Source organism: Typopeltis vanoorti, chromosome 5, assembly GCF_054136105.1.
Source record: "Typopeltis vanoorti isolate ZY-2024b chromosome 5, IOZ_Tvanoo_1.0, whole genome shotgun sequence".
NCBI classification, from domain to species: Eukaryota; Metazoa; Arthropoda; class Arachnida; order Uropygi; family Thelyphonidae; genus Typopeltis; species Typopeltis vanoorti.
In genome coordinates, this window is record NC_143553.1 from 72,892,589 (window position 1) to 72,911,241 (window position 18,653).

General features: G+C 35.1%; 1 protein-coding gene across 2 annotated transcripts in view; it reads left to right on the forward strand.

The window, feature by feature from the left end:
- The window catches only part of LOC150106526 (uncharacterized), a 75,411-nt gene that overhangs the window by 48,961 nt on the left and 7,797 nt on the right, over positions 1–18,653 (forward strand). For both annotated transcript variants that reach the window (XM_090392515.1, XM_090392516.1), the window contains one exon: positions 15,379–16,603. In XM_090392515.1, coding sequence (XP_090248641.1) covers positions 15,379–16,603 — 1,225 coding nt within the window. The remainder of the gene's footprint in view (positions 1–15,378; positions 16,604–18,653) is intronic.

Consider the following 18,653-nt stretch of genomic DNA (forward strand, 5'->3'; position numbering starts at 1 on the left):
TTAGTCCAGTCATTATAGGTCGCCAAACTATACCGGGGAAATGACACCCCTTGTGGTATCGTCAATTGCGAGATGCAATTATAGTCCTGGCTACTTTAACAAGGGTAGCAAAAGAGGCACGTGCAAGGAACGCAGAAATGCACCAATTGTTTGCTGGCGGCACAGGTGATTGCGGTTGAAAGAAGCAAGACATGATGAGAGGGAAAGAGGAAATGATTGTCTCCCCCCCCTGCAATGATATAAGTAGGACATTCTTGACCTTCGGGAATCAGATGCTAAACAGGCCATCATCCGAGACCCCCCCCCCCCCCAGACACAAAATATGAAACATACGCTAGATAAGGTGGCACAAAAAAAGGTACATCGATATCAATGACGTCAATGTTCATTAGTGGATTCTTGGTAGTCTTGCGTGTTGGATTCTAGCATTGGTGTTTGAAAAACATGCACTCAACTTTGAAATAAAGATTTGGTTAGCCATCATGCAACTCACTGTAATGTGCGATCTTCCAAATGCTGTTATTATTTTTCTGGTGATGACAAATCATTCAGTTAGTGAGATTATTACTCAGAAAACTCCTTCCTATTTATAAGCTCTCTTTGTAAATACAAAGAAAGGTTCAAACTTTACCAGAATAAAAGTGATGTGTGAAAAAAAACTGACAGCCCTTTGAAAATAACATAGCCCTTTTACTAAATAGAAAGTCTACCCGGTAGTTTAAAGACTGCATCAATTTAAAGGTCCAGTTTTGACTCCAACTGAAAACAGATCTTTTGTGGTAATTTCACTTAACTAGCAGCTCGTGTAACTAGCATCGCGGACGTGCAAAAAAGTTGAGCAGTTAAAAGAAGCCTATTGAATTAACATTCGATTTTCAGACCCGAGTGGTATTCTTTAGGCAAAAAGGAGGCTGTCACATAAGACAGTGGACGAAAGAAGTCTGTTTTGCAAATCTAGAAGATAACTATGAAGGAAAGTATAATCTACAAATATTTCAACAGATTTAGAGAAAAGTTAAGAACTGACGATGTAATTTCGTATGAACGGTAACCATTAAAACATGTATAACAAATGCAAGCAGCAGGAAATTAATATTTTTATTACACCGAGTGGAATGAAATGGCGCGAGATGGATCATCAATCAACCTAACCGCTCTTTTCTGTGCTGAGTCAAGGATTTTTAGGGAGTTCATCAGGTCATCGCCCCAGTATTCAGTGATCGGACGGACGTGTGGAGTCAGTAGTTGTTTAAGTGTAAAGTAACACAGGAAGCGAAAAAGAAAACGTAGTTTCTTAGATACTGAGGAAATGTATGTATATCATCGCTGGTTATGTTTGCAGTCATCTAGGTTTTAGGTTTGACACAAAACCAGAAATGAATCTTTATTCAGTTTATGTAACATAGAACAACAATGCATATTTTATATGTGGATTAATCTCATTCCACTTCTTTTATGCGTTGGACTCAATGACTACAAGTAAACATCGCTTTTATTAACTCATTGCTGCTAGATAGCGCTGTTAATTTTCTTTTTGCCTCTCTCTCTTTCTCTCTCTCTCTCTCTCCCTGATGAAAAACCTTGTCACTTCTGATAGGAAGAGCTAATTCCTTTCTTTTACAATGTTCATCGTAATTTAGAGGGAATTTCAAAACCAGGTCTTCTCAATCAAAAGAGACTTTTGTTGTAATATCGATGCATATAGTCAACATTTCTAGCGAGTTCAAAATGATTCGGAATTTTTCTCGTCGTTAGAAAAGGCAGCCGATATAAAACGTAAAAGCTGGTCCTTATTGGAATTATGAACAGCAGAGTAGGATATGAATCTCCAACATATAAATATGTTTAGGGAAAATTCGGAAAGAATGGCAAAGCTAATAATGATAAGTATCTGCTGGATTTATGTTCGGGACACGGACTAGTCATCACTAATACCATGTTTCAACGCAAAAGTGTGCACAAATTCACAAGAGGAGAAAACACAAAAAAAATAAAGATATTATTGACTGTGTATTATTAATAATGGAATGCTGACTGGTTCAACATACAACAGTATTTAGACGATTTGAGATATTATTATTATGTGACACCTCCAGGGAGTCCAAAGACTCGTCGAGGGAGAGTGTGTCAACAGCATCAAACGACTGATCCCCTCCAACTACTAAACGCGCTCAGACTTGCTTAACTCTTTTCGTGAGTCATTAGTAGCAGAGGCTTTACCAATTGACCAACCTTTGCTGGCTTATGAAGTGATCGCCACTTAGTTTTGAGCAAGATGAAACTGACTATCATGTTGACAAGAAAAGGGTGTAAAAAAAAGTTTTGAAAAAAAAACACAAGTGATCAGCTTTCAGCGGTCAAGTATAGATACGAATACACAAATATTATTGAAGAAGATGAAAGAGTTAGAAAACAAGAACCAGCCCTTGGAGATTCATTCGCAGAGCCTAAAGAAAACATTGACGGATTCATCCAGGGAGGAATATGGTAAAGATGTTTGTGAGGATGGAGAAATCTTAACTTAATGGTGAAACGAGAAAGTGAAAGAGACAATCTAAGAAAAATAAAAGGATAAAGTATATCATAATTTCCTATCAAGTCAGACAGCAGATACTGTAAAAGAACACGGAGAGAAGTGTAAGGAAGCTAAGCACTCTGTAAAAAATAATAAACAGAACATTTTGCGTGTTTCTTGATATTTATCCTCAACTGATTAAAAATACTCCGACATCCCCTGTTAGCAGTGGATATGGCTATATATGAATCACAACCATAACTCATACAGATATAAAAGGAGGCACGTGGTCGTTCAGTTCTTCATAGTCAAACATTAGCAGTAAAATGGAGCTTACTGAAGACTTTAGTGACATTCGATGTGGCGCTATCATAGAATGCCACCTTTGCAACAATTCAGTTGGGGAAAATTCTGCTCCGCTGCAGTTCAACTGTAAGTGATTTTATTGTGAAGTAAAAATGTCAGCAAGCATCGCGATCTGGTAAGCCGCATAAAATCGGTGGTTGAAATACTCGATACCGAGTTTCGAAATGACTCTATAAGCAAGTAACTCCAACACCATAACCTTTCGTCGGAATTGAAGAATATGACACCATGAGTCGGGCTAAGTGGGGTAAAACTCTCCGTCATTGGACCCTGGAGTGGAAATATTTCTCTAAAGTGATGAATGACACTTCACCATCTGGAAATCCATCAGACGAGTCAAGGTTTGGCAGATGCGAGGAGAACGTTGCTTCCCCGAATGTGTTATGCCAACTGTGAAGTTTGGTGGAGGTGGTATTATGGCTTCGGACTGTGTTTCATGGTTCGAGATGGAATCCCTAGTTTCAGTGACTGGGAATCTTAACGCTGCGGACTATTGTCTAGAATGTCATTATTGTTTATATCAACATGAAAAAGTTCCTGTTGAAACAGCGATGCATCAACTTCAGCAAACTTACAAGGGAATGAGATCAAACTGATTTCAATCCCATCGAATACATGTGAAATGAATTGGAACGCCGATTATGAGCCAGACTGAATCGCCCAATGTAAATGATCTCTCTAATGCTCTTTTGGAAGAATGGAACAAGTCAACAACGTATCAAAATCTAGTGCACAGCATTCCCAGAAGATTGAAGACTATTATAGCAAAATGCGGGAAAACTCCATATTAATACCTTTCGTATTAGAGTGCGAGTTGGGATGTGCAGGCGTCCGGATATTTTTCATCAGATAGTGTATATTCTTACGGACGTTTTCCTGTGACTTCTGTTTAGTTGAAAAAAGAATGTAAAAGGAATCAGAGATAACAGAGTTGATAAAAAAACAACTTAAGATAGAGAAATAATTACTTTGGAAGATCATTAAATGAGATAAGAAGTGACTGCACTGTAGTAAAAAATGTTCAAGAGGAATGCAATCAGGAGTATATCAGTACTTGAGGTAGAAAAATTCATTAAAAATGTGGAAAAGCAGCTGGAGTAGATGATATTCGACACCAGAAATGCTCAAATATGGAGCCATAAAAGTTTTACAGTAGCTACACTTCATAATTCAGAAGGCCTGGACAGAGGGACGAATTCCTGATGATTGGAGTAGAGCTCTCATAGTACCAATATATAAAAAGGGAAATAAAACTGAATGTGAGAATTACAGAGGAATTTCCTTACTGGGTGATTTACGTCAGATTATGTAAGTATACTTGGAAAGTGGTTAAGAAAAATTGTCGACGAGAGATTCCAGGAAGAAGAAGCTATATTTATTCGGGCCAAATGGGTGATAGAATGCTTTTCATTTTAACACAGATAGATGAAAATCATGAAAATGTAACCAGCATTTGTATTTATACTGTGCGGATCTGGTTTAAGAGAAAAGATTTTCAAAGCATGGGGTAAGAGAGAGAGAGAGAGAGAGAGAGAGAGAGAGAGAGAGAGAGAGAGAGAGACATTACACAGACCAATACATATAGTAGTCTTTATTTATATTGTGAGAAACAGTAAGAATTGAAGGAGGTACAAGAACATAGTTTGATGTATAAAATCAGGTGTAAGATATGAGTGCAAATTTTCTCCACTACTTTAATCATCTCTACGTATCGCATTATGAAGGAATGCTGCATTAAACACGATGTCAATATTGCGGATTTCAGTTTAACTCCTTTCTTTCTGAAGATGATGTTATATTTCTAGAAAATTCCAGTGCAAGTCTTCAGAATTCTTTTCTATCTTCTACCAAACTTTTTCCCATTTCATCAACAGGTCATAGGCTCAAATCCCACTGCGGCATATATGTTTGTGTATCCCTTTCCAAGTCATTTTGATTGTTAGAAACAAACAAAAAAAAATGTTTCCAGCTAGGAAGCAAATACCATCTTCCTTACTGGAGGTTTCTCCAACATACCATCTGTTCACACTGCTGTACTAATATACTACAAGAATTCGATTTTTCTTGGATGAGAATGAAATAAAAAAGGATATATAGAGAGTGTGGACTCTCTTGTTTTTGCTGAAGAGTCCTGGAATGAGAGTTTCATTTTTATGAAGTCCAAGTACTATTTTGACTATTCTACCACTTAAAAAAACTCCTTAATTTTGCTTTTTTTAAACTCTAGTTCTCAGAATTGAGTCCATCTCACTAATACACTTCCTAATCATGGTTGCAACCTCCATTTTCATAGCGAACGTAGTTCTAGTTCTGTGAGCATGTTGAAGATTAGGAGAAATAATGCTGTGCGCACTTTTCCATTTCATCGATGTATTTTTTAATAGGAGATAGTACAAGAAGCGAATCTATATGTAGAAATACAACAGCATAACCAAAAGGCCTGTGGCTATGTTTTCTTTATATGTGCAGTATCTTATTCTTTACTCGTGCAGCACTTTACTGCATATGTAACAATTCAGCACAATGATGTTCTTGCATCATATTGAGAATTATTTATTATTTTTTAATTTGCGTTATCATTTTAGTACTTGTAGAATAGTTAGGTGCAGGGTGCAGACTCAAACATTACGAGTACTTTGTTCGCAATCATGTACTTGATTATGTCATTCAAATACTTAAGAGAATTTCGGAGTTCTAAGACAAGTGACAATAGTACTTCCCATGCAAAAAGTAATCCCAAGTATCGAAGACTAGTAATAAGCCAATCCTTTCATCAAAATGCTTCACCAATCAGAGTCCCAGTTGCTCTACTTTCTCTCCAACCCTCAATCATCTTTCTGTATCCTTCTTATATATTAAGCCCAACAGCTGTTACCAAGCTATTTGTGTTCTTATAAATTTAATTTTAATTTTATGTTTACCACTCTCAGTTCTTGGCCAGCTGTCTGTTTTTGCAGGAGGAAATCCAATTATTACTTACATATAAGATGTATTACTTCCCCTCAGAAAACCAGTTTAAAGTACAGTGGTATCTCGCTAATCCGAACCCTCCAGTAATCCGAACTGTAGTTTGAAAGGAAAAAAGTTTTATTTATTACGTATTATTATTTTGTGTACTGTTATTTTTATTTCATAATTATTATTTTAACTATTATTATTTATTTTATTATTATTACAGTACAGTATTTTTTTCATACTGTCGATTGTACGGTTATACTGGAGGCCTATTTTGATTTATTTTGTGTTCACTTTTCTCTTTTTATACTGTACAGTACGTACTGTATTGCGGCATGAATCACAAATATACACAAAAAGAGGAAATAAAAACGTGCATAATTTGGTTAAACATATAAATCCAGATGTTACGGAATGGATTACAGGTAGAACCGAAAGTAAATTCGAAATCAAATCAGATGCTGAAATTATAAAGATGACGTTACAGAATGAATTAGAAGATGATGATGATGATGACGATAAAGAACTCGAAGGAAAAAAAAAGTAAAACATGAAGAGGCAGCTGACAGTTTTAATATGTGTATAGAATGCAGAATGATACCCAAATCCACAAAATTTTGTTGCTAATGCAGCTCCGAGAAGCATTCGAAAAAAAGTTTAGCTTCCAAGAAAAAAGAAAATCAGTGACTTTTTTACAAAGAAATAAAAAAAAAACTTTTTTGTGTTATTTTGTGAAACTTTTTTGTGTTGTGTACAAGAAAGTGGTATTTTTTACGCAAATTAAGTTATGTACTGAACTATGCAATTTTATTAAATCAGAATCCTCAACAATACAGGTACATATAAACTAATTTTTTTACTAAAATAATAAACTTGTGTACTGTATTATTTTTTTTTGTTTTACATTACAGTACAATAGCTTTTTTTCTATCAGTTACTTCATTTATTTACAGAATTAAATTGATGTACCATTAGCATCTCATTATTTTTTGTCTTAAACGCTAGTTATTGTCGTCTCTTGGGGGAAATTCGCTAATTCGAACTTTTCGCTAATCCGAACGAGCACGGTTTTTATTAGTTCAAATTAGCGAGATACCACTGCATTTAGAACCAACAAGCACTGTTTCTGAGACGCTTACAACCTCTATAGTTCTATCATTAACATCAGATCATTCATGGAAATTAACTATGTTCGGTATCTGCACTTGTCCAGCTAATAGCCATGAGTTCGTCATCAGATTTCGTACATTAGAGGAAGTTAACATATTTTTTCTCATAGTGCTTATCGAAGATATTTTTAAATTATGGAGAAGTGGGCCTGTCTTCTATTCATACAATAAGAATATTAATCGTGAGTATCAGTCCTCTTTCACCATTATTGTTGCACTGAACGTTAATATGTAATGCATCCGTCATAAATGTAATTGTAGTGTATTGATCACTGCTTAAGTATTCTGTTCGCGAATACAAATTACCGTGATAAAGATATTTGATTGGTTACTTTTGATTATGTACAGTTTGATTTCTACCTCCATGAATCTAGAATGGTGTGCCGCAGTATATGGAGGTTACCATATAAGCGTTTCAGTTTGTTGTAGCAGAAAATCGAGGCCAGTCGACAGCTCTCTCCGAATAGCATTGGTTTTTCTTTAAAGATGTGTTCACAAGGCATACTGACGTCTGTTGTTATTATATGTATGCTGTAGAACATAGTTTTTAGATTACCGAAACCTACAAAAGATGAAAAACCTGTAGTATATATACACTATGGGTGAGCCAAACGTACCCTGGACACTTACTGTGGAGACTAGTAATGAATCCATGAATCCATGGTATGGTACGATTCTGGTCCGAAGCCTGTTATTGGCAAAGCAAGGGCAGAACTTACTGGGCCACCATTTGAAAGCCAACGGTTTACACAGTGATTCCGTGAAAATAAAGTGGTAATGGAAAACAAAGAAAAACATGCCTACAAATAATTGAAATTTTGCTTTGAATAAATAAAACATGACGCATTAGTCTACAAAAGATGTATTTTGTTGAATAACGTGTGTTTTATTCGTAACATAATCATACTTTTGTTTTTCATCCCCTCCACAGTGGAGCATAAAATAGAATTCCAAAGTTTTCAGAAGATTCAAAAACACTGTGTTTTCGAATTTGTTTCATGTTTAATGACACATTTGTTTTTTTATTTGGATGTTTTCATATTACAAAATTCTAAAACTACTACCCAATATAACATAGCAACCAGTCTGCTCACAGAGCTGTTATCCATGTGACAATGCCGTTCTTTGAATTCCAATGTGGGACTAACCGTATTCTGGCTAATTCATTCTCTAGGGTGGAGTTTACTAAAATTGGACAGTCGCATACGCTTCTCCACAGGAGGTTGATTTGTGCAATTTGTTTCATGATGATAATTGACTCCGTCGTAATTGCATGGAACTTTTCCCAGAATATTTGCTCTCACTCACTCAAATTTTGACAATTTCTAGGTTATTTATCCTGCAATAACCTTCACCGTTGAGAGCGGTTTAATATTTTATAAACTATTTCAAAATTCTCAAGAGATTCATATTGTCAAACGTTGCAAATAAACCACGAATTCATTCTTTTACATGTATTTCGAACAAATATTAAATCATGTTGATTATTAAAACCTTTATTTAGAGTATACCGTATATAATTATTCGCCATCGTCGTGTTTTCCGCTATCCTGAGACAGTAAATTAACGCTTCTCTTAAGGTGTTTAACAAAACAAAATTCCACGAAACTTTTATCTGGTCTCGATGAACTAATTAAGGGCTTAAGGGATTCTTGAAACTAATTTGTGTGCTTTAAATACTTAAGTGCTTCTATGTGGAAAAAACTTTGTTGGGAAGGTAAAAAACTTGCATACCATAAGCTCTAAATGATCGAGAGAGAGATAGAGAGATTATCAAGGCCACTAGCTGAAAACGTTCTTAGCTGATATTATTCTGTCGTTACATTTCATTATCATCATCATCCTCTGGGTACTGAAAACAAAATTAAGGAATTATCTCACTTTAACATAATTCAACGGTTCACTCTGATTTTGTTAAAACTTAGTTAAGTAAAACAAGTGCAGAAAGAATTTATTTCCCATAATTTAGGCTTGACTGGCAAAACTAAAAAACTACAACAGCAGTCTGTTGTAGTTTTTTACGGTCAGAAACGCACACCACATACGCAACTTTTAAAAAGAAAATTATCAAAGAATTCGAATAAAATCACTAAATAAAATAAAATAAAATAATTAATAATTGCAACGAGGGTTAATGTCTCAATAGGAATGATGGGATTACTGCAAAAATAAAGAATTGATTTCCAAGTACTGTTTCTTTTATATATTATAAGCGGAAGATTTTTTGTTCATACGCAATTGCTGTATCTTTCTTTTTTTCCAAAATTTTCATCGAAATATCTGCTGGACAGATTTAGTTGGAAACTTTCACTTCAACGGATTCTCATCACGCAATTTAACCAAACGGCCAGTTTATCTCATGCATGCTCTTTCTTTATCTGCCAATTTTCATTTCTTTATCGTACCGTGCGGTCGTTATAGGCTCTCTCTCTCTCTCTCTCTCTCTCTCTCTCTCTTGGCAACTTGGATTTTCACCCTGCAAAACAAGAAATTGGCCGGAAGAAACCACACAGTCAACCCCACATAAGATACACTAACATACACTAGTCTCATCGCTTCATAGCTGCTCTCTTGTAATTTCGAAACGACAAATTTTCTTTGTTCAGTTCATTTATATTTTGTTTGCTAATTTTGACGGCATAATGCATTCGGTTTAGGCATGTTTAGTTATAATAGTTTATTGCTTTTATATTTAGTCATTGTACAATTTCATCACTTTTATGGTCGCTAAATTTCTAACTTTTTCTCTAAATTTCATTTTTGCACTTTTCATTAGTTTTTTTATTTTCTTTTTAAATTTTAAGATCCATATTTTACTTCCACCAGTAATATTCGTTTGAAGAGAATATTATATAATCTGTTTCTTTTGTGTTTTTGTATTAAATATAATGGTTAAAATATATTATTTATTATGCATTTATTTTAACAAAATTAAATATATTATATGTCTCTTTTACTTTCTCATATGATATATTTGAATATATTTGCTTGTGCCGGTATTCTATTATTAATCACTATTTTACTCCTTAATGACACATTTGTTTTTTATCTGGATGTTTTCATATTACAAAACACCCTAAAACTTCATATGATTTTAATATTTTAAATACTCTTCTAGCAGAGTATAAGTCATTTGTGATTAAGTATAAGTCTAAGTCATTTGTGATTAATGATGTCACTTAATTTGTTTGTTGGTTTACTTGTATTCCAAATATTTTGCTTTTGATCGTTATGATGTTATTGAAGTATATATTAAAAAATTAAAGGTATTAAAGTATACTCTTGGCTTACTCTCCTTGATATTTCTTGAATATCATGAACAGTTTGGTGTAAGAACATGGCCCCTCCAATAAGTTATATTGATTATAGTACTTGAACCCTACAACTTGGCTATTAATACTCCTGATATTTGTAAATATTTTCTGATACATTTCCATGTAGTAATAAATAGTTTTGTAACAACACTTATTTTAATGATTTACCTTAAATTAACGTATTTTTATACAATTTGGCGCATTTATGCAATTTTTCTCAGAGATTCATCCATCTCTGAGGAACAAGGATTTTACTTTAACAATAGTGCTCAAATGAGTATTCATATATATATATATATATATATATATATATATATATATATATATATATATATATATATATATATATATATATATATATATATATATATATATATATATATATATATACACACACACAAATACACACGCCACTATAAAATAACCAGTCTGAACTGGTAAGTTCAGAAAAAGAAGGAATAAAAAGGTTGGATGAGCAATAAATCTATTCATTTTCGTCTTGTGTTAAAAACCCTTTATTTACAGGGTGGCATATTCACCTCGTTTTTTTTAGTTGATTGTTGTTTTCAAAGTGACATTCTTAAAAATTCTTTACATAAAAATTGAAACTTAGGTGGGGGGGGATTGGGAGGAAATGCTTGAGTTTGTGTATTTTCTTTGAATATAATCAATGGTGCGTGCAGCATTTAATATTTACATTTGCCATTTAGAAATAAGGGTTTGATGTGCTTCTTCATTTTGTTTTTTTATAATAAAAAAATCTTTGCTTAGTTATGTATGTTTGAAATTAAAATAAAAAAAATAGATGAATAAAGAGATTAAATCTTCAAGAAACTCAAACCGAACAACTTGTTATTAAAAGAAAAAAAGCAAGATCTAAAAATATAAATGGAATAACAAAAACTTCACACTCGTATACGATATATGAACAATGACACGACCTCCTTGTCGGTTGTTTAAAGGTTTTAACGATCGACTAAAAATGATTCACCTGCATGACTCACTTCGCTGTATTTTATGTTACACTGAAGTATTGATCCGTTCGCAGAAACAAGGCGCACATCGAACCTCGAAATGAACTTTAGGACTTTCTATTAGTTGACATGCTTCTAAGAATTTCCTTCACAAAGTTTACTTGAACTACCAGTCGCGTAACGTTTAGACAGCAAATACTTTGAGCGTTTTCCCTCTAACCCTATCGAAATGAATCCACGCTTAATATATGCAATTAATCCTGATGGATTGGTTTATTTAGCTCTTAAAAATGAGTGAAGTTAAGGGGCAAAATCAGTCCTTCACGTATACTAGAACTTTGAGCCAATAAAAGCCTTAAAGCCATATCTTAAGTAATTAAGAACAAAAATTCTTAATTGAATTAGAGGTAGCAGAATTGCATAACTCATTAAACCTCAAATGCTAGCTTTGTTTCCATGTATCGATTGTTATTAGAAGACAATTAACTTAAGGAGTTGTGTAATACAAAAGCTACATTTCTTGAAGATAATTAATTACAGTAATTAAAATGTGGATGAAAAAAAAAACTTCTCGAAGAAGCAAAAGAGCACCTCGTTGTAATTGGAGTTTGAAGTAGGAAAGAAAAAAGAATCTGTCATTCATGTCGCTTCTTCTTGTTGTGTGAATAGAAAAGCATTGCGAGCATCATTCAAACAAAAGTTTGAAAAGCAAGTACTTGAATGAGTTCGCACGCTTCGTAAACTTTGAAAATGGTGATAAATTAAATTAGGAACACTTCGTTTGAAGTAAAAGAAATTCTTTAATGAGTGTAGGGAAGTCGGCTTAGCTGCAGGATTGGAATAACGGCTGGTAATTGACTCATTCTAAAGGAATATCATTCTTTACAATTATACTGCAAATGCATTCAACCTGTTCATTAAAATATATATTTAAAAATCTAAAAAGATTTGTTACCACTTTCCTTCATAATGTGAAGGAAAGTGGTATTAAACATGATATCATAATTGGAGATGTTAATGTCAGCTCTTTGCTTCATGCGGACGATGTTATATTTCTAAATAAATCCGCTACAAGTCTGCAAGATTCTCTGACTGAATTGAATAGCTGTTGTAATAGATATGGTATGAAGGTCAGCAATAAAAAGACAAAGACAATGAAAATAGGCAGAATCATTGAAAATGTCAACTGTGTTGTGAATGGAAAACCTGTAGAACAAGTGAAACATTTCAGCTACTTAGGCACAATTTTTAGTGAAGATGGTAAATTAAATATGGAAATAGACAACAGAATCAGCAAAGCTGGTATGGTAGAAAGTCAAATGAATAAATTCATATGGAATAAGAGAGAAATTAGTCGGAACACTAAATTAGCTATATACAAGACAGTTTTCAAACCACTTTTAACTTATGGATCTGAGAACTGGGTCAGAAGTAAAACACTTGACCAGAGACTAGAGACCGCAGATATGAGTCCTGAGAAAGATTAGAGGCATGAACAGATTGGCATCAATGGCAATATCATATTAAAAATGAGGATATGAGGAAAGAACTTGACATTGTCAGCATTCCAGGAATGCGTTAGCAGAGCTAATCTCAGGTGGTATAGTCACTTAAACAGAATGGGCGGTGAAAGATTAGCAAAACAAGTGTTCTCTGCCAGGTTGGCAGGAAAACGACCCAGAGGAAGACCAAGATATAGGTGGATTGATACGGTACAAAGTGCCTTAGACGATAGAAATATAAGATCTGATAATGTTGGAGTCTTGACAAGTAACAGACTGATTTGGAGGAAAATTGTAGATAGGAAGTTAGTAATGATGTAATTTTTTTCATGTAGTACTATCATATCCTGCACACCCCTTGAGGGTACATGGCAGGAATTTGATGATGATGATGATGATGAAAAGATTTGTTAAAATGGTTTGTTCAATTCAATATATAAAAGTCACTTAACACCATCAAATAATATATAAATAAACAACAGCATATATATTTTTCCTAATGGATAATAACAGCGCAGAAACTAATCATCTGCATGTACCTTTTGTGCAAAGATTCTTCCACTTAGTTCTTTCATGACACGTATTGTCAATTTAGGATGCAATGGTTTGCGTTAGCACATGATCAGTTGATGTTTCCATAGCACCTTTGACGTCATAATCCTTTACTGGAAGTGCATAGTCAGTGATGATTTAAAGTAAGAATTCGGTCGCGCACATAAAGTGTAATGTGGGATGAATTTTTTCAGTTGTCAATCGGATATTTTCACGTTAAATCCAACGAACGTCACAGAACGCTAAATGGATTTTTAAGAGAAAAATAAAATATGAAACTACGCTAAAAACAAAAATAAAATGAAAAAAAAATGCAGCTGGTAAATTACGATACGAAGAAACAGTTGCATAAAATGTAGATAAAATTATTTTAATATCTTAAAATCATAATGTAAAATAAGCCCTTTATTCGTTATTATCATTAGTATAACAATGTACTAATGACACATCGGTAGTTCGCATCATTTAATAATTTCAATTACAAACTAAATTGCTAAAATCTTATAGTAATTAATAATACTTTTTTTTTATTTAATATTATATCTGAATGATTTATCCACAGAACATTTAACTTGTCATGACTGCTATGACTCCAGCAATCCTATGGGGCATAATTTCCACAAGCGTACGATAGCGATCAATTGGAATTTTGGACCTTTTTCCTATAGGCATGTAATGAGATCCTGAACTGTTATGGGGCGGACGATAGGCCTGCAACATGGCATCCTATCACAATTCCTTTGTCGAACTCCGTCAGTTCCCTTCTCGCATCGTTTTCATCCAATCACACTTGCACTGACTTAGGAACATCATATTCCTCAATTTTAACCTGCTACAAATGCCGTTACTGGTTACCTGGCACGATGTACCTTGACAGGGAGGGTGGGGGGGGGGTCTGTTGACTTCTTTCCAAGCGGTGTATTTCCTCGTATTATAAGTGTATATATATCCAATTTTTATGAAAGAATAACTTCTTTTATGTACACACATAAACTGAACCTCTGGATCATACAAAGGACACAGCAGCACGCAACGACAGTTCTGCTGTTAGCACTATCTACCAGGAAAATAATTATACTTCTCCCATTTATTCACACCTCATATACTTACGCATGCAGCAGCAATCATCTAGAGTACGGTATCATCATCTGGTGCTCCACAGAGGTCATTATGGGAACGGTTATGCATACTTCTTAAATTTGCTAATAAGGAGCATTTACTCAGTTTTATAAATGACCAGACATTTATTTAAAGTACACGAAATCTTGGATTCAAATGTGGCCCAGACGGGTATATCAAGGAAGTATCAATTTTAGCTTTCCATATACGAAATATGTTCTCAGGTCTATTACACAGTTTCAAACCTTGTAAAAAAATGGCTCCGGTATGTAAAAGCATTAGCCAACCAGCAATACTGTTGACCACTGTATGGTGCCCACCTTCAAGATAATAATACAGTACCGAATGCTAACACTTCACTGCCTCTTATCAATGAACCTCATGCTATCATTTTTTTATGATGCAGCAGACTATTCAAACACCGTCAAAACACCAGAAGAGTCGTTTCAAGAGAGCTTTGACTTCCATACTGATACAAAATTAAATAAATACTTTGTGAAAACCGTGATTTGGTCGGCAAAATCAGAAAAAAACTCCTAAACCTCGTTTTTATTATTTTCTTTACAAAGCAACTACAGTCGGTCCAGAAATCCACTCTCTACAGGTGCCTTAAACATGAATTCTCAATGTGCTACACGATTTATTTCTGAAAAGATAGTGAACTTGTCTGTTAAACGCATTATATGTAGCGTTTGCCTGATAAACCTCTCTGGAGAAAGGTTATCGGATATTTGCTATCAAAATGTTCAGTGTTCTGTAAGTAATTGTAATACAATTTTATTAGATGCTTAATTTCCTAATTTTATAAATGTCTGTTTTCGGAAACATTTTCCATAATGCTCCATATCTGTAAAGTATCAGTATACGTTTTAAATTTTTTTTTCTTCATTTATTATTTTTATCTGCTATTAGGTCGAGCTCATCCTCCAAGGAGATGCTGTGGCACGCCAAATGTGGCAGATGTATGCTGTCTTTGAAGAAGTATTTGGTAAACAGTCTGGACACAAGGCTGTTACTACCACCACGACTACTTCTTCATCGTCTGCAGGAAAAAAAGACGACGCACCATCCCAGCCACTACCACCACCACCGCCTCCGCCAGTGAAGGATGCACGCTCCCAGACCACTCCACCTTCTTCGAGCAGTAGCAGCACACCTGACAAAAGAGTCACAAAGTTTCCATTTCCCGACAGCCGAATGAAACATATCCAAGCCACGCGCCTGCCAAAGAGAATGCAAATGCATACAACATCCGGGTCAGAAAGTTCAGGTACCAGCGATTCTGCAGGTCGTAAAGGCCGGACTTCAGATAGTGGCAAACCGACATTCAACCCTTTGCTAGACACTATAAGTACGTTGACCACGAATCCCGCCCAATCTGATGACTCCGACCTTGACATGATGTACAAAGAAGTCAAATTTCGAAAACGTGACGAACCTCGAGTTATCCATCCGGTTCAACATCCCCATTTCATTGGAAGCGATCGAGAATCAGTGGCCGGTTATGCCGGATCGAACTCTGTTGATAGCGGCTATAAGAGTCTTTGTACTACTCCGGAAGTAGTGGACAGTTTTGGCTCACCGGAAGTGGTTCGGAGCAGCTCAAACACGAGTGACGACACGATCGAGTCCACGTCGGCCCATAGACGGAGGATAAGGCGACACAGAGGCAGTCCAAAACGTGATGTCTCCGGTACTCGACTCGGAACGGCGGTTCTCCGGAAACATCATTCAAGGCATCGATGCGAACGTCCGGAAGTCCCTTCTGGGTTAAACGACGTGGCACTCGACCATCTGATGTACTTGAGGCAATCGTTTCTTGGAAATAACAGGGAATTTCGTCCCTCCCGAAGACGTCTTCCTCGCTCTGCAGCTACCACTCCAACAGTCAGTGACCAAGGAGAGACTTGTTCGGCCCATAACGTCATCTTCTGTGCAGCGGTCAGCGCTGAAGATGCTGCAGCGCCTTCTACGTCGAGTTCCATTCCTCGAAGAGATCAGGAAAGACAGAGGTTCCTGTATCGCGACGCGGAATATTATGATCTGGAAAGGATGGAGGAGTATCCATGTCGCCATATACCAACGTGGACTAAAAGAACACCTTCAGGAGGAATCGTGAGCGGTCTCAAAGTCAGTGGTAAGAATTTAATTACTTCTCTTACTAAGATGGTCTCACATCAGGTGGTAAAATCATCTTCCACTCATCAACAATCCCAAATATTCATGTCCATGGTGGCGCTTGAGTTCGCACCCTGTTGGTTGGAGAGCGATTACGTTAACCACTCTCCGAACAAGGCGGCAAAATTAATATATTTTAGTATATTTTTAATAAACATTTTTCAGTTCTCACTTCATTTTCTTCTCACTTTAATTGTGAAATTCTGTGCACGTGTAGCCTATGATCTTCTCATAGTTGGTCCAATTGGAGACTGTATAAAAGAGAAGCAAATCAGATATTTCTATCCTTACCACAAAAGATAACTAAGAAGCAGATTGCGATATGTAATTTCTGTAAATTTTGAGATATTCACGTACATAAATTCTGGAAATTTATGTTTGATTGATGTTTTCTTTTACCGTTGCTCCTCAATAGGATTTAGTTTCAATAACGAATACCATGTTTATTATTTAGTTAGTGGTGTTTCTTTATATGGTTTTGCAAGATTTTTTGTCTTTAAAATAATCATTTTTCGTTCATTTTCTATGGAATCAGTCCACTAATAGCATTCATGTAAGTGCTTTTTTTGGTAAATAATACTATTGGGTTTACCATTATACTTCCGACTCACTGATATTGTAGTATAATCAAATTTCGCCACAGAAAGAGTCCAACTTTCTTTCTTGGAAGCGATGGTAATTCAGTTTGCTGAAGAATCCTCCCAGAAATGAAAAACACATCTTCTAAGACGAATAAGAGCATTATTGGATAAATTAACAGAGACGTCCCACTCATTGGGCCAATGAGTAAAATAACTACATCCCACAAGAGCCCGACTTTAATCCTAAATATATTAACATTCAAAATACATTTGTTTCATAGCCTTCGTTGCTTCTGCGGTAATCCCAGTTAACAATAATAATCTTACGAACTGGGATTTTTCATTCCATAAACAAACCGGCCGGAACTGCACACACTTAATAGAAGTAATAGATTCAGCCTCATGGTCTTACTTCTGTAGTAATTCAAACTATCAAATTCAATCCTTTCATTCATTCTATTGTCAACTTCATTTTGTTGATATGATTTTCTAATGCGCATCTTAATCTTGGCTATAAATCCACCACCTCCATGTCTTCCTTGATAGGAAGAATCTGTCATATCCAGCCTGTGTCTCTTTTAGTAGCCCTGGAGATATTTGTTTTATGCATTTAATCTATCATGCAAGGAGAATTCGGATCTGATTGTTCACGGAGCATATTTTTTTTGTAAAGATTGAAAGAAAAAAAAAGGGGGGGGGGATTATGTAATATTTTAGTGTGAATTTCACCACGACATTTTCTATCCCTATCGCATATTTTAGTACGATGAAGTGTGGACGGACTAAAGGTTCGGTAACTCTGCACAGATAATATCAATTTGAGAGTGTATAAGTCCTGTTGTTCTGAAATTCGATGGGTTACAGCTTACACTTAATTTTCTCAATTAAGTGTAAGCTGTAACCCGTAATTTTGTTATTTAGGCGTTAAAAGCTTTGTCAGTCATGTTAGATCAAGAGATATTTGACTAAGAAACATATATATTTCGCTGCCTTGCAAAAAAAAAAAAAAAAGTGTAAGTAAAGGAAATGAAGAGATCAGAATGCCCATAGTTTAGGTACCTGTCACTGCTTCTTAAATATATATTTCTGAATGTGTGGCTTTCAGTAGACATTAAAAGCAATATCGCTACTTGTTCTAGGCCAATTCGATTTACATCTCCGACAATAATATCTTAGGGGAAGCTTGAAGTTACCAACACAAGGGCATTTTTTGATTAAGACAAATTAAAAGACGATTGAACATTTTTTTGGCGTTTCTAAATGTGATCCACTTTCTTAATTTAAACCGATTCTGTAATTTCTGTACATCCTTTGCTGATATGTTTTTACCAGGTGAAAAAGATGATTGTGTTTGATATTAATCTTTAATATTCGGAAGGGTGTTTGAAAAAAAATTGTCTTTCCCAGTTTAGAATGGTTGTTGAGATA